The sequence below is a fragment of the Dermatophagoides farinae genome, chromosome 7, assembly GCF_024713945.1.
Source record: "Dermatophagoides farinae isolate YC_2012a chromosome 7, ASM2471394v1, whole genome shotgun sequence".
In the NCBI taxonomy this organism is placed as follows: Eukaryota; Metazoa; Arthropoda; class Arachnida; order Sarcoptiformes; family Pyroglyphidae; genus Dermatophagoides; species Dermatophagoides farinae.
Window position 1 is genome coordinate 4,165,724 of NC_134683.1, and position 25,441 is coordinate 4,191,164.

Consider the following 25,441-nt stretch of genomic DNA (forward strand, 5'->3'; position numbering starts at 1 on the left):
CTCAATTATTTATAGTTGATTTGACTTGCTAATTTTTTTTTCCACTTCTCTTCCTCGAATCCTTCAAATCCATTGTGTACTCTAGAAGTAGATGGATGTGCACTATAGTGAGAAGAACATTATTTTTTCGAAACGAAAAAAAAAAATTCGACACTTACCGTTAATTAATTATCCACACAAGAATCGAGGCGGTCTTTGTACATACACAAAATTCCTCAAAAAAAAAAAAAAAAAAAAACGGGAACATGCACATCTTTTATGATGTTGCTTGCTGCAAATTGTCAATTTTCAAATCAAAAAAAAATTTTTTTTTTATTGAATAAATCAATCAATGAATTGAATTGATTGGTAATCATCATTTTTACAGATAATTAATTTCATACAACGATACTATTGTTCAATTATTCACTGATTGATTGATTGATTGATTAATTTTTTTCAATTGTTCATCTATACGATGGTGACCTGATGATTCATATGTTAATGTATCGATTATTGCCTGTAACCAAATAGCGACGGCTATTGCACCAGCATCCGGTTGAATCACCAATGATTGATTTACATATGAAGCACGGCCAACTTTTGCTTGCATTGATGCGGTTTTTTCTAATCAAATGGATAATAAAATAATCATAATGTTAATAGTGGACGAAACAAAATTAAACATCTGGAATGATTAATGATGATTGGAGAATCAAAATAAATCACATGATTGATAGATGATTCTGATCAAGGCAAAGGCCACCACCACCATCATATTCATATTCATTCATTCAGCAACTAAAATTGATTGATCAAGCAGCCATTGAATGAAAATAAAGACAAAATTTTCCACAGAATTGTTACAATTGTGACTGCAGGGATGTAAGTTTCCATCCATATATGGATGAATCAATTCCCATTTGCACTATTCAACAAAAAGTCTTATCAATGACTGTCTATGTCTATATCCCAAGGGATAGAGTGAGAGAGAGAAATAAAAAGATTCACCAAGGCACCCATCATCATCACCATTCGATCATACAGATCACTGATACTCATCATTCAAGACAATCACCAATTGTTTTTTTTCAAAAACAATATAAAAATAGGCTAATTGAATTCGTGTTCGTGTATGTGTGTGTGTGTGTGTATGTGTAAATTGCACAAAACGAAAACAACAAAAAAAAAATCGAAAAATTGAAAAATATGATTTCGAATAAAAATACTTACTTGCTTGATGCCAAGTTGATTCAGCCACAATAATAATAGATGTGGCCAATTGTTGTTCATTATCATATTGATCTCGATCATGATCATCATCATCATCATCATCGATACATTGTTTAAGACCAACAATGATTCCATAGAGACCATCTATAAAGTAAAAAAAAAAAAACGGAAAACAGAGTGACATTAGTTAAATTAAACGATCATGATATTCATGGTGATGGCTTCCACACACACACACACACATACACACACATTTGGCCTGGATCATATCATCGATTCTTTTTTTTTCATTCTTTGGCCCGTCAATCAAAATCGAATTGAGATTAAAAACAAAAAAAAAACGAAAAAAAAAATTCCAAGACTCATCAGCATTAGTATTAGCTTTCAATGACGTGATGTGATCATCATTTATATATTTAAAATAATTTGCATCGAATTTCATAAAATTCTCGATGCAAAAAAGGGTCGCACGCGTGCATAATGTTTGGAATGTCGCGTGTATAGTGTATAGGAAAATTAGAAGAAAAAAGATGGCCAAGTTTTTTTTTTTTTTTTTTGGTTCGATTTGCATGAATGATTTGCCCTTACTATACTTATCCTCATTTAATTCATTCATTCATTCACTCCTTTTATTCCAATGAATTTTTTTTTTCGTGTGTTTCGTCGCTCATATCATCATCAGAATTAGCGCGAGCTCGTTAAATTGAGTCGAACGAAATGAAATTTGTTAACGAAAAAAAAAACTAACGAAAATTTCAAACTTTTTTTTAAATTGAGATCATCACACGGGCAAAAAAAAAAAGAATTACGAATCAGGCCTATGAATCTATCACAACTAGGATCGTTCATTCTTTTTCAAGTCATTTTCCTTATTTAGTTTTTTTAAAAAAAAAACTTTGAGCCATTTCCATCATTATCAAGTTATCAAAATTAGACAAAAGAAGATTCCAATCATCATCATCATCATCAATTCACCAAATGAAAAATGCAAAAAATGAGCCCAAATGTGATGGTAAAACAATTAGCTTTGAGTGAATGTGATTAGTATACTATAAGAACTTACCGATCATTGATCTATCGTTAATTCTAGCACCACCATAAGTACTAATTCGTTGTAAACAATATTCAAGTAATCGAAGCCAAAATGTCTCAGCTGTTCGTTGTAGTGGTGAAATAGTTTGATTTTCATCGAAATCATCATCAATTTGATGGACAAAATGATGTGCAGCGGTGAATAGTATGCTATAAATTGCTCCACTTGTACCACCAATTTGGCCATTTATTAATAATTGAGATATTGTACCGAATGTAGGTGGTAACACTTGGTGGTGGTGGTGGTGTATGAAATGAATTAGTATCTAGATAGTTTTTTGCTTTTCTAGAACATTGAAACTTACAATTTAAATTGAATTGATCGAGTATTAATCGAGCAATTGATGCCAATGTTGAACCACAATCTGAATCGCCTACCGTTTCATCTAAACGATTAAGAAAATTTTCATTGTCAATCTGTTTACAGTGGAAAATCGAATGATTAAAATCTTGGGGGTCACACACACAAACAATAAATCAATCAATTTTTAGCTCTTACAATTGCTTGACAAGCATTTTTTAAACATTTTCCATATGTTTCTGATGAACAAATATCCCGAAATAATCGACCATGATTTTGTAATTCATTGGATGCTTTAGCCATCGAGAATACAGGTTCGGATTTATAAATGAAATCAGTATTTGTAACATGCATTTGTTTGGCTGTTTTATCAAATTCATCCAGAATTTCAAGAATATCGTCACCATCCACTAGAAAAATGGTAAGAGAAAAACCTTTCATATTGAACGATGTGAACAGACTGCCTGAATAGAATCGTTCAATGTTGACATTTCGTTGTCCTTGTAGTTGTTCAATAACTTCGTTCACAATGATATTCATTTCCATTGGAATCAAACCACCCAAATTGTTTACTAGAACAACAATTCGTCGCTGATATCGTTCTAAGATACCATCACCGTCCAAATGACCAATCAATTCATCCAACATCAAGGAAACTGTTTCACGAGTGGACAATAGCCGACTACGTCGAACACCTGATTCACCATGAACGCCTAGGCCAAGTTCCATTTGATCATTGGGCAAACGAAACGATGCACCATGTCCTACAATGTCGGCGGCACTCAAACTGACCGAGAATGTATAGATCAAACGAGAAATCCGTTGTAGATAGTCTAAGATCTGTGACAAACTTTGGCCACGTTCAGACAAAACTCCAGCGATACGATGTACGAAAATTATACCAGCCAATCCTCTTCTTTTGATTTGATAGTCTTCACCACATAAACCACCAGTTACGAACGGAGCTAGATCATCACCGAAAACAAATGAACCCAAATTTTTATAACCATGAAGCCGAAGATATTCAATAGCAAGGCCAAAATTTAGTCTATCACCCGTGTAATTGGCTTGAATAAATAAAATGGACGAGTCTGGACCTGCAATCTGTTCAACCAGTCTCATGATGGCACCTGCCGATGGAGATGCAAAATACGAACCAGATACAGCAGCTGTCAGCTGTTTAGTACCAACAAAACCGGCAAACATTGGTTCATGACCTGCACCACCTGCAACCGATGACAAACACATTATTTGACATTAATCGTAACCTCTAAATCCACTTACCGCCACTAACCAGTAAAACACGGCCTTTTAATTGGGCCACATCTTTACGGACAATTGCATCAACGTTGGGTACAATCTGTAAGCTAGGATCAGTTCTGGCCAGACCGGTCAGATGATCTCGAATATTTGTATCGAGCGAATTTAAAAGATATTTGCATTGCGATTCAAATGCAGCCATGACAAATGAGAGACTAGGCAAATAAAATTTTTATTTCAAATGATTCACAACAAATCGACAAGCAAAAAAAAAAAAACAAACGCTCTTCAATGAGCTTGATCCAATATCAATCGCATATCTAATCATTGGCCATGATAAATGCCATTCATTCATGTATGTATGGTGTATGCAACATGAACATTAAGGGTGTGGTCCACATATGTCGATCCAGTAGATAGATTAATTCAAAATGAAAAATACAAAACTACAGAACCTGACAACAACATGCGGGAATGAAAAAAAAACGATTCCAGAGATGGACCATAATAAATATTGCACAATTCAGGTGGCAAAATCTATTCTGCCATTATTGTTTTCAAAAAGCGAACAGGAAAAATCCAATGATTTGTTCAGATCATCACCATTGTTGCTGAAAAAAAGATCACCAAAGTGATCGGCAGAAGATAACGGATGGCTGCCGCCTACCAAACCTGCTGTTGTCGAACAGGAAGAGGTTGATGTTGCTGATGACGAGGTCGATGAATGTTGCAATGGATTAGGAGGATAATTGTATAATTGATATTCTGAATTTGAAATCATTGGCTGCTGCTGGTTGTTGTTGGTATAATCGTCCAGACTTTGGTCCATATTGAAGGCCATATTAGAATGTGAATTAACATTGACATTGTTCGAATTGTGCTGCTGTTGTTGTGTTGGCTCTATATCAAGGATCTGTTCAAATAACATCTGATCGGTAGATGTAGAATCCATCGTCACATCAGTCATCTGGTTCATGGTCTTTCCTGATGGTTGCATATAGGAATCGTCGGACGTCGAAAAACTGTAATCAGAAAGTAGCCAATTGTCGTTGAAATCAATGATGCCATCGTCTCTGGTGTTAGTTGTCACTGATTTATCATTCGTGTTGATAGACTTGGGCGGTGGTGGAACATCGTCCAAGCCATTGAGGTCATCAAAGTTGAGGATAAAATCATCGAAATCAATATTAGAAGTCGAATCTGGCTGTGGCTGTTGAGCTGGTGGTGGATTTGTACTGGTAGTGTGGACAGGATCAATTTGTTTATGTTGATCAGAACTTTTGGTATTTGACAGAACTGGAACTGTGTCCATCATTTGATTAGATGGTGCAGGTGTGGCAGGCGTGATTCTTTCCAGAGATTTGTATGCAGACGATCGTTCTTTACCATTCAGATCGCTGTGTTTTATGGGCTGTGGATCGATAGCTGGCATTGGTAACTTGAAGAGAAAATTGTCATTACTGGAACTCTTTGCAACAGGTATCGATTTGTTATTATGTTTAACCACCTGCTTGATGTTGGCGTTTGAATCGAATGGCATTTGATTGATGATCAAAGGTAAAGATGTGTTCCTTGGAAAAAAAATAGAAACAATTAGTTTATGCAAATACAAAGAATATTCTACCTTTGGAGCGAATGCAAAGAAGAGGCAGGCAATGAATTTGAACGATGAGGTTGAGTTTGTTGTTGTCGAAGCTCAGTGTTAGAGTTGATAATGGTGGTGGTTGCAGGAGGATAGAGTAAAAGTTGGTGAAACAGAGGATTGGTATTGTTTTGGCCGATATTCACCAACTTGGCCGTGTTCGTTGGCACGATAGTCTGACCGAAATTCAATGACGACGTATCGGCAAGTTGTGTCAGCTGAATCGTTCTTGGAGGGGATGTTAAAAAGGTCATCGTATTTGAATCATTCACCGTCTGACTGCCTGGTCCACTAATCAGGAAATTATTGGGCAATTGAATGGTCGTTGACGCAGGATTCACACGATACTTTCCGTCATCAATGGGATTAGAATTGGCCGCATTAGACGGAAGTAACTGATATTGGGCTGTCGGAATAAATGCAGTTTGACCGATCGGAATAGTCAAAGTAGTTGTACCGTCCATTGTGATGTTGGACGATGGAGCGTTCAATATGGTGACCGGCTCGCTGAGACCATTGTTACCAGGATTGGTCGTTGCAAGCAAAACAAAGTCTCTGGCTGTTGGTTGTTGTAGAGGTTGGCTTATACCAACATTCTGCTGGTAGATGAAAGGCTGTGTTGAGTTTTTTGTCGACATTATGTTCAACGTTTCTTGATTAGCATTGGCTAAAATGTTGACAACAACAGAATCAGAAAACGGTTTAAGTCTTTCGATCAATTGTTGTTTGGCCCCTGAAACGGGCAGGTTACGTTTCTTCAACTCTGCCTTTAGGTCGCTTACTTTCATGTCCTCCAATTTCGAAATGATTTTTTTCACATTTGACATGTTGGCACTTTTGATCGGGCTGGTTCGCTGTTGTTGTTGTTGTTGCGGCTGCTGCTGTCGATGTTGCGATTGTCCATTTGAATCGTTATTTTTCATCTTGGTAGCTCGATCTCCATTTTGTGACTTCTGGACATTGGTCTTCAAGTCATTGGGCTGGCCGTGGGCAACATCGGACATCACAATGTTTGGATCGGTAAAATCAAACAAGGCAACTTGTGCAGTTTTGTGTGGACTATTGGGTTTATCGTGGTCATTCTGTATTACAGCAGATAGAACTTGTTAACATCGAATCTTTTACAGAACAATTCAACACATACCTTGGGGGCTGGAATCGGTTGTTGATTCGTTGAATTCTGTTGTTGTTGTTGTTGTTGAGACTCGAGCTGCCACTGAAGAATCAATTGCTGCTGCTTAAGTAGCAATTCGTAAGATGTTTCAGTTGAAGTTGGATTTAATGTCCAACCTGTCTGAATTTTGGCACGACCGCTATTTGCACTCGGTGGTCCAGTATACTCATGAAATTTAATGACACGAGTTTTGGGCGTCGTTTTCGATTTAACTTTTTTGGATTTGGATTTTGGTTGAGAGAGTTGAGCGTTTGTTTCAGGTTGATGAATACTTTTGATTAATTGCTGGGCTGGTTTGACAAAGTTTTGTCCACTATTAATAGTGGCTGTAGATAATACCTGTGGCGGCTGAAGACTAGCGACGTTCTTCGATGGAACCAGACTATGAGCTGCTGTGGTCGGATTCGTGGTTATGAAAACTGTAGAATTTGATGGTTGTGATGGAGGCAATATGTTTGTGGTCACAATATATGATACGGTTGTGGGTGGTGGTTCTGTTTGGATCGCCGGTATTGACACAAGACTAGAAGATGGAGCCGTGCTTGACAAGATGAATGGATCGCTGGTCAAACGATTGCACTGCTGATTAATGTTGAGTGAGGGAGAAGGTGTCGAAGAATCTGAACTACTTTCCTCTTCGAATACGAATCGTTTGGGTGGATTCTTAATGATTTCACCTTCACAGGTTTTCTTAAAAGTAATCTGTCCTTCTTTGATTGCTTGTTCTAACGATAAATCAGCATGAAGAATGTTGCCTTTGATTAGCTCAAGTGGGCCTGGACGATGCGAAAGCCGTTCATTGAGATCGTCAGCTAGTCTAGCCCGTTTAAGTTTACGTTCTTGTTCGTAATAAGAAGGGTCGAATACTTCCTGTTCAAGAATATGCTGTTGCACAAGTTCATCTCTTTGTGGTCGTCTCTGAATCTTGTGTTTTAGGTAGTCACCAGTTTTGGCCCGTTCCAGACGTTGTTTCTGCTCATAGAATGCAGGTGATGATTTAGGTGCTGCAATACGGAAAAAAAACAAATCAATAGGCAATAGAAACATTTAACGATGACTTACGAGGCAGAATTCCCTGATCAACTAGTACATCGATCGGACGTCGCATCAACAATTTGAGCTTCAATGATTTTTTATTCTTGGTCATAGCACTATGGGTGATGGAAGCAGAATCGACGACCGATTGTGGTGACATATTGGGCTGTTCGTTGGCAGACGAAATCGGCTGATCGACCACCATTTCTGGTTGCTGATTCATCATGGTTGTGAGCAATCGAAAAATTCTATAATGATAATGGAAAGAAATTGGTCAGTTGAATTCGGTATAAGCTCATCAAGACTAACTCAAACACAAACAGCCAAAAGAAATGTTTGTGAATAGTGGCTGTTTGTTTTTTTTTTTTTTTTTTTGAGAATCAAGAATTCTTTTAGTCAGCCATCATAGGCAGTCAGGCAAGCAATTCTTGTTTGTGATGTTGGCAGCCGGATGGATGTACACACTAGGTAAGCAATGTTTTTCATGTTTTCGGTCGATGACGATCATGATAACCGACTAGCTTAACTTGATTCCATCACTCACTTGGCATCAAGCCCATAAAACTCGACAACCTGGTAAGCCATTTGGCTCGAATATCATGAACATTGCCTGCATACATACACACACACACACAGGGCAATGTGTGTGTGTGTATGTGTGCTGTACTTTGATCAGAATCAAGAATTCATGTCGAACAACATGTGGAATCGATCACAAATCGGTTCCACAAAAAAAACACATTCCTTGCTAGAATCGAGAATCAAATACCGATTTGCTGCCATCATACATTCTACGCCCAAACGCTTAAGTGTTGGCATCGGCCATAATCGTTATATAAATAGACACACACACACGGTGTTTGTTTCATATAAAATAAGATCATAACTTTTTTTTGATGCATATGATTTTCACATTACGAATGCAACGCTACCACCACCACCACCATCGACATGATTCTTGGCATCAATGAGTTAAAACACCGAATGAACCAAATCGACACGATTAATTGTATACGTAGGAATATAGTTGACTTACCCAGACGAATGGATAATCGAATTTCAAATTGATTATTATTATAAGGATATATTTTATCGCGTTACATTGGATTCGGCAACAAAAAAAACTATTTAAACCATGATGATAGGGAATGGCCACATTCTATTCCGGCATTCATTGACAACAACAACAACAAAAACAAATAAACAATGTTGATGATAAAGAAGATGATGGTTCAATGCCAATTAAAAGCTAACAACAAAACAAACAAACAAACAAAAAATTTTACCACAAATCATCACAAGACGAATGTGCAATGGCCATGGCAATTTTTTTTTGAGTGAGTAAATGAGTGAATGAATGAAATATGAAAGATGGTATGGTATATAATAATAATAGAATCAAACAACAAGCTTTATATATATGTGTGTGTCAAGAGAATCGATTGTTTCGATATAATCGATGGTGATGCAAAAAAAAAGAAGAAAATCATAAGCATCATCAAAAAAGAAATGGTTTATTAATTTAATTCAAAAAAAAATGATAACAATTAAAACAAATTATAGATTAATAGATATCGATAAATAAATTGCAAACAACAATCATACAGCTCAATCAATTGGTGTAGGTGTGTGTGTGTGTGTGTTTGTGTAGAAAAATAATGACGATGATGAATGATAAAATTGGTTTTGATAAAAATGAGAAAAAAAAATCCTATTAGCACTGAATTGTTGTTGTTGTTGTGAAAAATAAAATCAATCGATCATCGATCATCGATATAATGATGATGATGAATTGAAATAACATTCGAATATATAATAATTGATAATTGATTGATTAATTAATTTAGAAAACAATTTGAAAATACACAAATAAATATATAGAATAGTAATATAATATAATTAGATTGATAATCAAATAGTAAATAATCGACGATAATCAATTGGTTATATTTGTCAATAATCAATAATTATGAATTGAAAATGTATAAAAAAATAAAAATGATAAAAATGAAAATAAAAACCACTTTTGTTTTGCTTCAATATTCTACGATATTATTTATTATTATTTTATTGCACATATGATGCAATCGAACCAATCGATGATGATGATGATTCGCTTGTTGAATTAAGACTTAGATTATCAAATTCGCTCAATATGTTGAGCAATGATGTTGGTGGTGGCGGTGGTGATGATGATGATGATGTGTTCATGATAGCTGTTACACCTGATGATGTTGATGTTGTCGATGATGATGATGATGATGATGACCAACATGATGATAATTGTTTTGGTAATGGTGGTAATATTGTTTCCAGTGATGATGGAGAAATTAATTCTGGTGGTGATTGATTGTTGTTATGGTTGTTGTTGCTGGTGTTACTAAACATCATCATAAGGTTATCATCGTTTGAATCGTTGATTTGATCGTCACCATCACCCATTTCGAAAATTTCACGTAGTAATTTATCGGACATAAAAGTGTCTAGCAAGAAGCCACCACCACCACCATTACCATTGTCTACGTTTCCATTATCTAATAGCGAGATTGATCGCTGAAAACCAGGTTGTTGATTCGTGTTCCAGGTCATATTTGATTCGCCATTGTGCAAGACATCAAATGAGTTTACATTGTTCATTTGGTGGTGTGTTTGTGATGCAGGAAATTCTGCAGAAGCAGATTGTTGCTCGAACAAAGCCATAGCCATCGAAGGCTGATGATGATCACGATCGAAACCAGACTTTATTCCGTTATTCCATCGTATCAATTGACGCATCTTTTGCTGCTGCTGTTGCTGTTGCTGATATTGTTGTTGTTGTTGTTGTTTTTGGTTGTCCATGATTTGTTGTGGCTGGCCATTTTGGCAGTTGGATAATAGTGGTTGGCAGTGATGAGGAAATGGCTGACCATTATTGCTGTTAAAAGAATTGGTGCGTGAAATTGGTTTGAAATGTTGTAGCTTGCGGGAAGTGGCCATGAATTTAGTCGTTTGACCATCGGTGGGCAGAATACGATTCTGTTGGAATTGTTTTTTGTTCATAATTGAAACTTTAGGTTTAGTTGAGCCAAATTTTGTGGCAGCGAATGCTGCCGTTGTAAATGTGATCGCTTCATTCTTGTTATTGGGCTGCTGCTGCTGCTGTTGTTGTTGTTGTTGTTGTTGTTGCTGTTGATGGTGGTGTTGATTGACCATCGATCTGCTTTCCAAGTATAGCGATTCTGGCTGAAAACATTGAGCTTCCGGATTCAAACCGTTAGTCTGTTGAACGGAAGATCCGCCACCTCTTTTCACGCTATACAGTATATTGACTGGGCCTTTTTCACTAATTCGATAGGAAACTTCACCCGGATCAATCCAGATACTTAATTCAACGGGAAGATTTTGTTGGACATCCTGAAGATTGAGGCCACTATTGTGAGCAGCTTCACGGAACAATGATGAATCAAGTTGAGGATTACAATGTATACAACGATATGCTGAACCTTTTGATGGCTCATCCGGATACCAATGGCCATCGAATCGATTCCTTATGATCAATTCCAATTCTTCACCAAATTGATTAACACGTCGACGAGGTAATTTGTTATAAAGGAACGATATGAGAAAATTGAGTGCCACTTGAATCTCGTCATTCATGGTGACCAATATAGAACAAATTCACTAGATCAAAATAGCCAATGGACATCTATTAGAAAAAAGAATCGAATTCGAATCTATTCAAAAAACACACACACACACACACTATGGTTCGATTTATTTATTTTTTTTTTTTGACTACTTGACATTTGAATGTCACCAACACACCATCATCATCACCACCACCACCACCAACAACAACAACAACAACGGCAACAATGACAATTGAGCGATTGTTTTGAGTTTATTCTATGGCAACAACAACACAAATATATCATTCGTTCATTTGATGATGATGATGATGATCTAAAAATAAAAAAAGAGTCTGAGTAAAACTGAAAAACACTTTGTTTTGAACACTAAAACGCTATGCCATTCACGACTATGATCATCATCGGATCCTGGCAACAACAACAACAACAACAACAACAACAACAACAAAAACACCGCCACCACCACCACAAATCATCAACAAAAAAAAAACAATACTTTGCCAAACAAACGAAAAAAAAATTCTTAATCCAGATGGTTAAATTGGTTGGTTCCAAGCCAGTGATGATTTTTTTTTCTCTCAATGTCACATACACACCCACATTGTACACAAAAATTCACACAAACAAATATAAAATTTTTGATCATTCAAAAATCTTCAGATTGAATCTTGATCTAATAAAAACGAATATGATCAAAAAAAAAAATTGACATCCAAACATCAACAGCCACACTGTTTAATAAAATGGTCAAAAATGGTGAATAATAATAAATAAAAACATTGTGGTGGCGTGATAACGTAATAATATCATAAACACATCATTCAAACATTTGAATACGCATGTCTGACCATATTTTATTTTAGAACTTTAGGGAAATGGCAATTCGGTCACTCGGCTAAATTCTGTATGATGATGATGATGATTATGAACCAGGCAGACGCCTATTCTTTCTTCTCGTCTACTGCATTATACACACGGAATCTATCTATCTTTCTGGATGGAATATGAATGTCATTGAAAAACAAAACACAAGTGAAACTAAAGTGAAAAAAAAAGCCTTGTGGCCTACATTTTTGTTTCGTTCGTATTCCTATATAGTATATACCCATCACCATCAATTTATATTCCAAGGACAGTAACTATGTTCCCGTGTGTGTGTGTGTGTGGTGTGTGTATGAAATCGCATCATCAATTCCAAAAACCGGAATCGGTTGAATTCATGACAATCGATAGATATAGAATATATATGGTTTTATTGTCTCTAACATTATTTCTAGTTTTGATCACCACACTACAATACACTATCACTATTAGAACAAAATTCCTGCGTGTGTGAATAATTTTATTTTGCCATCCCATAGAAAAATTGGTAGGCTACAAATATGATATTTTGCTGCTGCAGAAACTAAAATAGCCCAAAAGTAGATTTTTTTTTAAGAAAAAAAGTAGCTCAAAAAATTTTTTCGCTCTGAATTTGCTCAAGATTTCCGTTAAGGGCATGCGCGTTTTGCATTTTTTTTTTTTTAGTTTCGTTCAAAAGTTTAACCTGATGACTATATATTATGCATTTCTTAATAAGTTCGAATTATAAAAATTTCGATGAATAAATTATAACACAAATAATAGCCATAATACAAAAGCAACTTTTAATTAGAATAAAATCAAAATTATTAAACTAATTTCGTATTTATATAAAACAAGATCATTAATTTAATAATAATTAAATTAAATTGTTTGTTTCGTTTGCAAACTACAACAAAAATCAAAAAATCTGTTGCGGCCATCTTTCATCATGTTGTAATGAAATCCATTCACCATAAGTAGCATTCATTTGTCAGTAATATAACCCTTTGCACTCGGATGTCCCCGTAGAGGGGACATTGTAAGTTCTAAAATAGAACTCGGATTTTTCTGTCCGAGTGCTAAGGGATAAAAATTGTTCTGCAATTCGCTACACTGACGATGGCAACAATCGAATCGAGTCGAGCGACGAATTCTTGATCGATTCGATGGAATTTACAATTGAAAAGACTGATTAGATGACCATAAGCATATGTTGCATTTTCGGTCATCATTAGAAAATTATGTTTCTTATATAACACACTGACAAGTGAAACGATGGAATGAAGGAATTATGGGTCGATTGAATCGAAAATATTTTTAAATAACTTTATGTCCACATTGGAAACCGGTGATCTTGCCATTTTATTTTCTGTGACGATGATGAATGATGAATGATAAATGTATCCGGCGGTGTTGCCATTATTTTAGCACGGAATAAATGTAGAAAAATGATTTATTAGAACAATAGGGTTGTAAAATTTAATATGAATAAATACATTTTTTCCGAATATATTTCTTCTCGAAAAATTTTTCTTTAAATAATGTTAAAGCCAATTTTCTTTGGATCAAATATGATGGATTTTTCATATTTTTCCAAGTTGAAATTGAACGTTTGTTCAATTGATGAAAGCGTTCGAACTTAAACGCAATCTATGACTATAGTTGAGTCAAATATTTTTTTTTCAATATAATCTATCGGATCAATGAATTGAAATCGATAAATAAATACAATACTTAAACGAGAAAATTTGAATGTGAAATTAAAAAATGCGTTCATCAATGACAAAAAGGAAAACGATTTTTCCGTTCTTTCCGTATAACTGACGAAACATGCATGATTTTCGATACGTTCATCGAATACGTATACTGTTGTTGTTGTTGGTAAAAATCGAATATGAATTTGAAATTTGAAAATATTTTCATTTTATTTATTATTAAAAATGGTAAATTATCATTTATTTGTAATTTATTCATATTATACCAAACATTTTATTCATCAAAAGAAATTATAGAAAAGTTAATTAATAAAAGGACAATTTTTAGACACTTGTGGTTAATTAATCGACGAATTTGATCCTACAAACCAACCAAATTATATTCGATAATCAATGATTGATATTTTGAGTGTTTTTTAATAGCATCTCGAAGGAATATTTTACAATGTTTCATTAATTGATCTTCACAATAATAATCAGCCATATGGATTAATTCGGCAATATTTTCAGAATTGATTTCGATGTAATCATCGTGTAACATACGCAGAAAAGCATAGTAAGAATCATAGCTGTAATCATTGATGATTATCTGATTTTTTTCACTCCATTCACCAGATAACATTTTTCGAAAAAATTTTGATTCAGATTTAAGATAATCTTTACGTACAACTATTCGTTTATCACCGATTATGAATTCAAAGTCATAATTATCAGGATTATTGAACAGCCATTTGGTTGCTTTCTTAACTTTTGATGGTAATTCAATGGATTCAGAATCATATTTGATTGATGTTAATCCAAACGTAATGGATCTATCTAGCATTAATGATGATGCAGCAGCAAATGATTTCAGATGACCATCCAATTTTCTGGGTGATTGCCATTCTCCATATTTGGTCGAACCCCATGCATAATATGATGATCCATCAAAGGCAAATGAAAAATTATTGAATTTCTCACTAGTTACTTTTTTTACATTTTCAATCGGTATTTTTACTAGCGTTGATCGATTATTATTATCACCAAGACCAAGTTGTCCTTGATAATTTTGACCACATGCCAAAAGATTACCGTTTGAGAATAAAAATAATGAATGTGAAAATCCAGCCACAACATCTATGCAGTATTCGGGCACATTGACGTTATAATTATGATGATGATAACGAAGTTCATAATTATAATTACTATAAATAGAGTATGGTTTTTCTTGCTCATTCACATCAGCAATACCTAATTGACCATGGAAATTTGACCCCCAGGAATAAATTTGTTTTGTATTCTTCATTGCAAAAAAATGGTTCCATCCACTAGCTATGAGTTCGACATTTTGTAGACCAATGTTGACCATAGTTTCATATGATGAATTACCACCAATAGAGAAGACAATACCATCTTGTCGTAGCAATAGTAAACGATTAAATCCACAAGCAATCATTTTAAATTGATCATTATTTGTGTTGATTAATTTCAAAGTTTTATTCGTTTTCCATTGTGATTGAAAGGTCGCAATATAAACTTGCCCATCATTAGTTAGAATGGCAACGAAATCTCGGCCATAATCCACTTGTTGAATTTTTTTGTCATTCAGAATGGGAATCAGTTGTGGTTGCTTCGGATCATTTTTCAACGATAAACTCAGACATATTAGATGACCATAAGCATATGTTGCATTTTCGGTCATCATTAGAAAATTTTCATTCTTATATAACACACTGACAAGTGAAACAATGGAATGAAGGAATTCTGGTTCGATTGAATCAAAAATATTTTTAAATAACCTTATGTCCACATTGGAATCCGGTGATCTTGTCATTTTGTCTTCTGTGACGATGAATTCTGGATATTTGAAACGTGCAAAATATGACGATTTGAAAATTGAAAATTCGACAAATTGGCCACATTTTCACGATTATTTATACTTAAAAATTGAAAACACTGGAAGAATGTTGTTGTAGTGAATAATAAAAAGAGATAAAAACCTGTCGAATATAATTCATTTGGGACATTCTGCCAATCTTTTCTCCTTATTCTTAGTATCTATTTACCATGGTTGTGGTGTGAAAATGGAATGCTCATAAACACAAACACACACACTCATGTTTCTTCTGAGATCAATCATGTTGAGTGCTTCGATGATAACAACAGGTGGGCAAAAGTATTGCAATGTCATTTATTCATTTACGTCGGTATTTTTATGATATGGCGGATTTTGATATTGTACCATATAACTTTTATATTTTCCATGTGCTTTTCATCTTCTATTGTCATCATTGTTTTCTGTTATAGGTTTTTTTTTGGATCAATATCATCGATTTTTTTTTTCTTTCTTTGTTTCATTTTTGTCCAGTCTTTTAAAATCGATTTATTTTTATTAAAAAAATGAAAAAATTTTAAAATAAATTGAAATTGATCAATAATCATTGATTGCAGAATTTATTTATTTTTATCGTTAATTTCGAATACATGATTAACCTTAGAAAGGTAACCTTATCGATATTGCGGGAAAGGTAACCTACGTAAATTTTACGTAGTTGATATGCCTAACTTATTTCCGCTATAAAAATTATTTATCTGATTATTTATGTCAAATTTTATCGTTAATTCGTTGAATCACACCTCTATTTTATATATTTTTTTTAAATTAATTTTTCAAAAGTGGAAAGTTGAAAAATTTCAAATTAAAGATATGGTGTAAATTTTGAGTTTTTATTTTATTGTCAATTTTGAAATTATCACAGCGTCAAGAAAAAATAAAAAATGATCCTGTAAATATGATTAACTGAAAATCACATGAAATGAAAAAACAAATAGAAATGAGCAAATTTAAGTAAAAAAATCAAGAATTTTCAAATGGCTCCAAAATGCTTTGAATTTGATCATCAAAACCATCCAAATCATAGTTACGAATCAATGGCAGATATTTGTTTCGATTTTGATAGCATAAGATTTGGCGAATGAAATTCTTGCAATAAATCATCAATTGTTTTTCATCATGAGAATAAGCCAGTTTAGTCAGTTCGGCAATGTTAGTTGAGTCAATTTTGATGTAATCATCATGTAGCATTCGGAGGTATGCATAGTATGTTTCATAACAATAATCGTCGATGTTCATACTGCAGTCTTTACCTGGTGATTCAGATAAATATTTGGCAAAGTATTCAGATGCATATCTGGGATAATTTTTATTTCCATAAATACGTTTCTCACCGATTATAAATTGAATATCGTGATAATCAGGATTGTTGAATAACCATTTAAACGTTTTGTCCTTCACTGTTGATGATTCATAATAATAATCCATCTTGTTTTCTGTTCAAAAATATGTTTTATTTAAATAACGAAGCATTTGTTATAGATGACAAATCAGCATTAATAAACAAAATTACAATTTTCCTTTTATATATGCTTAAAAATGAATATAGAAATATCTTGAACTTTACCACCAAGCTATGTGTAATAGTTAAAGTTTTCCTTTTTCAACATTTTCGGTGACGATCTATTTACTATGGTTGTGGTGTGACAATGCAAATGCCCATAAACACACACATACACACACACAAAAATCGGTACTGACGCGACAAATATATACGTGAATAATGCACAAATTTGTATTTAACAAAAAACAAATGAAAGTAAAAAAAAAATCTCTATTTTTCTTTTTAAATCTAAATACAAAAAAATAATAATAATAAAGGGCAACACATATTTCCAGCAGCCGCCTGCAAGGTATATGTTTTCGACCGAAAAAACAAACAAACAAATAATCTGTTCATATGTTCACATAAATTGTATTAAATAAATAAATGAAAAAAAAATCAAGTTTATGGACTAATTTGAGCATAACGATTTGTGTTCAAGTCCGATTGATTAATGACGATCAGAATTTTTTGATTTTCGAGATGACCAACTTGTTCCACTAAATGAATTTCTAGATCGGCCAGATCCACGTGAATATCCGGACCTAAAAATGGAAAAAAAATTTGAATAGAATTTAAAACGTGAATTGTAACACATCATACCAATCATTGTTTGAATCATGGACAGCCATTGTTAAATTAGTTTTAGCATATCTTTCCGAATATGGAGGACTACGTGGTGGATTTAAAGCCGATGCACCATCCGGTGGTGATACTTGACGACTTTTGGCTGATATTTCTGTATGAGCTGAACGGCCATCCAAAATGCTTCCATTTCGTTTGAAAGAATTCATACTTTCCATATAATCACCATTTCTAAGGAAGGAAAAAACAACAACAATTAAGGAAAACGAAGCCAAACATAAACAGAAAAAAAACATACCCAAAACCTTCACAAGAATAATTGGAAATATTTCCAACCGGTATACCACGACTACCATAAATGGATTTTGGACCAGCCATCAAAGGATTTTTAATATTATACAAATTTTGTTGTTCCCATGTTGTTTGTCGTTGACGAATTTTTCTATTGAAAATAAATTTTTCATAATTATAAAATCTTTCACTATATATAAAGTCGTGATAGTAACCTTTCTTTACAAGATGAACAAAGTAAAGCTATAGCCAATACTGTGCCCAGAAAAATGACGGAAGACAATGCAATGATAGCGATTTCAGTGGCACCCATTTGACTTATTTTTTCCTGCACAGTAACACCCTGTATCCGGCGAATTCGAAATGAACGTAAATTTTCGACAATTTGTTGAGAATTTTTACGAAAGACACTAAAACAATAATGATAAGAATTGGAATAAAAAATTTTCAACGATAATCAATAAAAAAAAATACTTACTCAAGAAGTGTTTCAGTATCGACAATTTCATTATTATCTTTATTGACAGCATAAAGAAAAACATCGGTAGAATGTGTTTCCTGTATATCACCTTCTAAATGTGGACCAAGTTTTGCTAATTTTACATCAAAATCCGTCGTATTACTCAAGTAGTTGATAATTTCTGGATATTTTTTCTCAATCATAATTGGTTCTCTATCCGCTACGAATAGAATCATTTTCGTTTCAGGTAAAACATGAATCTGGCAAAATAAATCAACAAAAATTGATGAAAAAAAATCAATCCAAAAAAAAACGAAAACATCAATACAATATATTATCACTTACAAATACAGTGGTTGTAGCTGAATTACCATTTTCACTACCTTCACAATCGGTGGCTTTCACATCGAAACCATACATTTTACCACCATCCAAATTGAATGTAACCATTGATCGAATATCACCACTAATCGGATCGATATAGAATTTTGTATGTGAATCATCACCACGAGATAATAATTCATAACGAATTGCTGAATTAAGACCAATGTCAGCATCTTTTGCCTGTTTGTGTGTGTGTGAATAATGATGAATAAGATTTTTTTTATTTATTAACAATTTTGTATCAGAAAGTGAATATATACTTACATTAACTTTAACGACTTTGAAACCAAATGAAGCTTCAAGCGGAACGGCAGCAACAATTGGACGATCATTGTTATTGGCAAAAATGGGCGAATTATCATTTTCATCTAGAACATGTACAACAACCAATGATTCATCATATGCCAGATGATTATTATGACTTTCAGTTGTGGTCAAATGTTGATACAATGCATTTATATCACGGCCAACACGACGATGTATGACATTTTCAGCTTTAATTTTTAAATGATATACATCTTTCTTTTCACGATCCAAACTTTTCATCAATAAAAGTCGACCATTTTCATGCTCTATTTTAAATGTGCCTGTGTTTGGTATTTTAATAATAATAACGATTTATAAACACACAAGTGTTGCAATGAGTAAACAAAACAAAACAAACAAAAAAAATCGAAATCAATAAAATTAGCACCAAAAAAAAAAGAATCAGAAAAAATACATTCAAATATTATGAAAAATCCATACCTCTATAATCGGATCCAACAATCCGATAGTGTGGTGATTTTCTCGCAATTTCATCGGTTGAATTCAGATCAATCAATAGAATCGGTGTCAATTGATTTTCTTTCACTGATACTTCATAAAGACGTTGTGGGAAAAGTCGCACACCTTGTCCAGTACCTACAATTATATTAACCTATGTTTGGAAAATTTCAGAAAAAAAATATTGAAATTAGAATTTGCATTTTTTTTCTCAATTTGTTTCGTTTCAGAATGAAAAAAAAATGAAACCAAACAAAAGAGAAAGAAAAATTTACATACCTCAGCCGTATCGGATTTTGGTGGTTCACTATCATCTTCAGATTTGACAATCAAACGATAATGATTACGATAATTACTATCCAATGGTTTGACTAGTTTAATTTTACCACTATTTTTATCCACTGAAAAGGCATCGATCTCATCGGAATCTATTTGTGTGAGTGTGTGAAAAAAAAGAAAAGGAATGTGAAATGAAAACACACCATTGAAAACATATCATTAATTGGTAATCAAATTTTTTTTTTCATACTAAGTAAATAATATTTAAATGGGCCATCACCGGCATCCAATTTATAGACAATATCACCGGGTTTAGCATTTTCAGCCACTTCAACAGTATAAACAGCTTTAGAAAAATCTGGTACAGAATCCGGTGTATCGGCTACAGTGACCCAAAGTTTCGCCGCTGATGATAGGCTAGGATTGCCTTTATCATATGCAATGACAGTTATGTTGTAGAAATTTTTCTCCTCAAAATCCAATGTAGACAATGTCCAAACAGTTCCATCTGAATAAAAAAAAAGACGATTTAAAATCAAAATTTTTTTCATTCATAAAAATCATCAATAATTCGTCATACCTTTACCATCAATATAAAATTTATTATCATGACCGGCACCTAATTTATAGAAAACTTGACCATTCTCGCCTAAATCCGGATCAAATGCAGCAATCTGTGTCACTTTATGACCAGGATCAAGATTTTCCGGTACATGTGCTAGATATGGATCCGTATAGAAACGTGGCCTTTCATCATTTTTATCAAGCTATATAACAACAATAATAAAAATAAATAAATGTAAAATAGGATAAAAAAAAAGAAAAATCAATTGAATTGAAACAAACAATTGTTCAATGGATTCATCATCATCATCATCATCATGAGAATGATGGCTGCATGATAAACAACAATAACAATAATAATCAAACAATCCAATAACAATAAACAATCGATCGATTGATACTACTTACAATTGTAATTTTAACTTCGACCGTTGAATTGCTTGGAGGCTCGCCATAATCCAATGCCTAAAATAGCCATTATTTGACAATAATAAACATACACACACACAAACAAAAATATTCACAAGAAGCAATGATTATGTATGATGATCGTCGTCATTATGATTATAATCCAAATTAAATAACAACAAAATGAATGTTAGAATAGATAAGAAAAAAAAATCAAAAATACGAACCGTTACTTCGAATGTATAGATTTCTCTTTGCTCACGATCAATGAAACCATGTGCAAATAATTCGCCCGTATGTACATCGATTGAAAATGGAAAATCTAAATAAACAAAAAGTGAGGGTGTGTGTGAGAGGAGATCATTTTTCGAATGTAAATCATCATCCTTTATTTAGACAGACTCATAAACCTTACCTGATGCAACATTTGATGATATCAAGTATTCGACAAGACCATTTTTGCCAATATCTTCATCTCTAGCTCTTAGGACACCTAATTTAACCTTATCATTTGTATAATTACTTTCAGCAATACTAAAACTATATGATGATGAATCGAATGTTGGTTTATGATTATTAACATCAATGATGGTCACATTTACGGTGGTTCGAGCCGATAATCCACCACCATCCACGGCTGATACATTCATAAAATAAATGGTACCAGGTTTCAGTGAACCAACAACAAAAATTTCACCAGTTATACGATCAATACGGATATCACCATTACCACCACCGGTTATATAGTATTGTATTTTTGAATTCGAACCTTCATCAATATCGGTAGCACGTACTTCCACTACTTTCGATCCAGGTTTAGCAATTTCAGGCAATAGTACAAAAAGTGGTCCATGTTGAAAAATCGGTGCATTATCATTTTCATCTTCAACATTTATAATCAAATCTGTAGCTGAACTTAATCCACCCATATCTTTAGCGATCACCTTGAATTTATAAGCTGATCGTGTTTCACGATCCAATTGTTGTGCATAGGATCTAACGGTGTAAATATAACCGAGCCAGAATTCAATATCGTAAACATATCGGCACCATCACCAGAAAGTGAATATTCAATCATTGAATTATTACCAATATCATTATCGATTGCTTTAATCATTGGCACAATATGAACGGCTGTACCGGCTTTTGAATTTTCTTTTACCGTACCGGTATATGAATATGGAAATGTTGGCACCTGGTCATTTTCATCCAACACATCAATTATAACTTCACTGACACTCACTTTAGTGGTAGGATGTTTTTCCTCTATTTTCACTGTGAAAACATATTTACTACGTTTTTCACGATCAAGACCAACTTTTGTATAGATTTCACCATCAGCTGTTATGTTGAATATGGAACGCATTTCTGAATTAACAATTGTATAACGTTTCGAAGATTTTACACGATGTTTTCTTGGTTTCAAATCAACTTTACCAACGAATGAATTTTTCAAATTTTCACCAATTTCAAATCGATAATATGCTTGTTCAAATCTTGGATCACGTTCTTCAGCTTCATTGACAATAATATTCAACAATGTACTAGATTTCCATATGCCATCAAAAACTTCAACGGTAATTGAATATTGTTGACTTTCAGATACATCCAATTGTCTTGAAACATTAACAATACCGTTGTCAGGATTTATTGCAAACGGTACATTACCGGTATTTTTCGAGAATGAATAAACCAAATTCGTTAATGCCGTTGAATCAGCATCACTAGCTTTCAATTCTGTAAGTATCATTCCTACGGCTGAATCTTCCGATATAAAATGATAATAAACTTCTTTTTCAAATTTAGGTGGTGAATCATTGATATCCTGTATGATAACGGCCACCATTGTTTTGCCAATTCGTGGTGGTGTTCCTTTGTCTTTGGCAGCGATGAATACTAAATGAAGAGCAGCTTCAGGTACATTGTATTTTTCACGATCCAATTCAGAAACAACAGTCAACAATGGGCCACCTTCATCCACATCTAATCGAAATTCACCATTTGAATTGCCGTCAACAATATAGACTTCCATTTGTCGATTAATACCATCATCATAATCAACAACCGGGAGACGTAATCTAGTTCCAACACTTGTTGGTCCTTCCGTTACATTCAACATGAATGTTTCATTCAAAAATGTCGGTGTCCAATCATTTTCATCCAAAATAATCACATGAACACTAGCCCAACCGGTATTGTTTGCCGAATCGATAGCCACCACTTTCAAAACATGAGCCGGAGATTTTTCCCGATCAGGTGATTCTTTTACCGAAACAACACCAGTTTTTGTTTCCATATGAAACAATTGATCATTATTACCGGCAACAATGAAATATCGTAATTTACCATCATCAGTTTCATCATTATCTTTTGCGGACAAAGTGGTCACTACATGACCAACAGGTGTATTTTCTTTCAATTCAACAATATATTCTGATTGTGAAAACATTGGACTATTATCATTAACATCTTCAATTAAAATTTTTACACGAATATTAGCAGTACATTTTGCATTGGATGCTGACACTGATAATGTATAGATGCCTTGTAAAAATTTTGCCATACGATCACGATCAATTGGACGTTTAATTTTAAGTGTTACATTCTTTGGTATTTCATTATCAACCACTGAATCGATATAGAAATTATCATTAGAATTATCTTCAGTAATTTGATAAACAATATTATTGCCATTCCATTTATTCATATCAACAAGCATTAAATCATCAATGACAACCATATCGATTGGTGAATTCTCTTCGATCGATGCATAATATTCACTAAATGGAAATTTTGGACATTTTGTATTCGTTTCCGATAATTTTATGACAACACCAGCTTCTGAATAACGTTTCATATCATTTTTATTGTGTGCAACAACAACAAAATGATATGTACTATCTCGGGCATTCATATATTCAATACGTGAAGTAGAATAAATACGACCACTATCATGATCGATTGTGAATTTTTTTGTATTCAAATTCGATATATTATACCAAATATGACCACCACTTGGTATTTTTGCCCTAGGCATTAGAATCGTTCGTCCTGGATCGACAACATTTTCCAATTGGATATAATATTGTGTTGATGTAAATAATGGCATTGTTTCTTCAACAAGATCATTATAAACTTCAATTTGTATATCAATTGAACTAGATAATGGTCGTTTTTCGGCTTGATCACGGACAACAATTTTGAATAAATCATGATGTGGCATTAATTTTTGTAATGCAAATATTTGTCCAGTTTTTGGATTGATTGTAAACAATGGATTTGGTGGTTCAATTGAAAAATGTAATACATTATTACCATGTTCATTACTATCTAGATCGATTGCTTGAACAGTGTAGATTACTTCTTCATTTGGTGAAACTGATTGTGGTATACGAATTACTTTCGGTATGGAAAGAATCTCCGGTTTATGATCATTTGTATCGATCACTTTAATCTGTACCACTGTTGTTATGAATTGTGAGTCTTTAGCTTCATCACGTGCTTCAATATTGATTTCATGAAATCGTGCCGTCTCATAATCCAATGGTGCTATCAACATTATTTGTCCAGAATCTTTATCAATACGAAATGCTACCGGATATGTAGATTTAATGATTCGATAATTGATCTTACCGGCTTTTCCTTGATCTGGATCATAAGCTTTTACGGTGGCTATAGCAATACCGGAAAGATTTTCTTCAACTTCTACAGAATAATAAAATCGATCAAATTTCGGTGGATGATTATGAGTGTTTGATGAACGAACGACCAATATTGCTTTGCCAATATTCGGTGTAATACCATGATCCTGAGCGAATACATCCATTTCAAAAGTAAAATTTTGTTTATTATTCGGAAAATTTGATACCAAACGAACCAGACCAGTTTTGGAATCTATTTCAAACATTCCATGTGTATTTTTAATCCAATACGTAACTTCACCATTATTTGCCATATCTGGATCACTAGCATGAACCTGTATGACAGTTTGTCCTGGATGTGAATCATATGGTATGGATACAACATATTTCTGTTGTTCAAACATTGGTTGATTATCATTTTCATCCAATACTTCAATAGAAACCGGTACAGTTGTTTCAAATTTTCCATCATTAGCAACAACAAAAAATTCATAACGATCCTGTTGTTCACGATCCAATATTTTTCTCGTACAAAGATCACCAGTAGATTTATTCAATTCAAATGATTGACTATCACGGCCACTACTACTGCCAAGAAAATAGCTTACAGTATCAACAGAATCACGTGAATCAGCTTCAATCTTGAGAAAACAATGACCGGCCGGCTTATTTTCATTGATTGTTACCGTATATGATGGTTTATTAAAAATGGGTGGATGATTGTCTGAAAAAAAATTTGAGAAAA

The 25,441-nt window shown here is 33.6% G+C and overlaps 5 protein-coding genes across 9 annotated transcripts in view; all 5 read right to left on the bottom strand.

The window, feature by feature from the left end:
- Positions 1–285: 285 nt before the first annotated feature.
- On the bottom strand, positions 286–4,080 carry LOC124497272 (triokinase/FMN cyclase-like). Its single transcript, XM_047060912.2, has 6 exons — positions 3,890–4,080; positions 2,804–3,831; positions 2,610–2,721; positions 2,276–2,533; positions 1,213–1,356; positions 286–606 (listed from the first exon to the last, which is right to left on the bottom strand). Exons 1-6 carry the CDS (start codon positions 4,065–4,067, stop codon positions 398–400), a joined length of 1,929 nt encoding a protein of 642 aa, XP_046916868.2. The 5' UTR covers positions 4,068–4,080; the 3' UTR covers positions 286–397.
- Mrtf (Myocardin-related transcription factor) lies at positions 4,079–9,089 on the bottom strand. Of its 4 annotated transcripts, none has more exons than XM_047060909.2 (5): positions 8,753–9,089; positions 7,744–7,964; positions 6,652–7,685; positions 5,490–6,589; positions 4,079–5,436 (listed from the first exon to the last, which is right to left on the bottom strand). In XM_047060909.2, the coding sequence occupies exons 2-5, from the start codon at positions 7,940–7,942 to the stop codon at positions 4,389–4,391; spliced, it is 3,381 nt and encodes a 1,126-aa protein (XP_046916865.1). In that variant the 5' UTR covers positions 7,943–7,964; positions 8,753–9,089; the 3' UTR covers positions 4,079–4,388. The 4 variants fall into 4 exon arrangements, with proteins under 4 accessions (XP_046916865.1, XP_046916866.1, XP_075588589.1 ...); XM_047060910.2 differs by having other exon boundaries at positions 8,026–9,089; XM_075732474.1 differs by having other exon boundaries at positions 9,003–9,029.
- Positions 9,090–9,211: 122 nt separating this feature from the next.
- Positions 9,212–12,118, bottom strand: LOC124497273 (uncharacterized). Of its 2 annotated transcripts, XM_075732475.1 has the most exons (3): positions 11,842–12,118; positions 11,521–11,658; positions 9,212–11,376 (listed from the first exon to the last, which is right to left on the bottom strand). In XM_075732475.1, the coding sequence occupies exon 3, from the start codon at positions 11,350–11,352 to the stop codon at positions 9,784–9,786; it is 1,569 nt and encodes a 522-aa protein (XP_075588590.1). In that variant the 5' UTR covers positions 11,353–11,376; positions 11,521–11,658; positions 11,842–12,118; the 3' UTR covers positions 9,212–9,783. The 2 variants fall into 2 exon arrangements, with proteins under 2 accessions (XP_075588590.1, XP_046916869.2); XM_047060913.2 differs by lacking the exon at positions 11,521–11,658 and having other exon boundaries at positions 11,842–12,117.
- A 2,146-nt stretch (positions 12,119–14,264) lies between these two features.
- On the bottom strand, positions 14,265–15,716 carry LOC124496760 (RCC1 and BTB domain-containing protein 2). The gene has a single exon (XM_047060320.1). It carries the CDS (start codon positions 15,714–15,716, stop codon positions 14,265–14,267), a length of 1,452 nt encoding a protein of 483 aa, XP_046916276.1.
- Positions 15,717–17,491: 1,775 nt separating this feature from the next.
- LOC124496627 (protocadherin Fat 4) overlaps positions 17,492–25,441 on the bottom strand; it is a 34,595-nt gene continuing 26,645 nt past the window's right edge. Inside the window, 15 exon segments of the mRNA XM_075732480.1 lie at positions 17,492–17,864; positions 17,923–18,135; positions 18,203–18,346; positions 18,411–18,605; positions 18,674–18,915; positions 19,001–19,219; positions 19,304–19,626; positions 19,787–19,958; positions 20,084–20,232; positions 20,334–20,591; positions 20,664–20,850; positions 21,056–21,112; positions 21,283–21,377; positions 21,471–22,044; positions 22,047–25,420. Coding sequence (XP_075588595.1) covers positions 17,771–17,864; positions 17,923–18,135; positions 18,203–18,346; positions 18,411–18,605; positions 18,674–18,915; positions 19,001–19,219; positions 19,304–19,626; positions 19,787–19,958; positions 20,084–20,232; positions 20,334–20,591; positions 20,664–20,850; positions 21,056–21,112; positions 21,283–21,377; positions 21,471–22,044; positions 22,047–25,420 — 6,296 coding nt within the window. The 3' untranslated portion in view covers positions 17,492–17,770.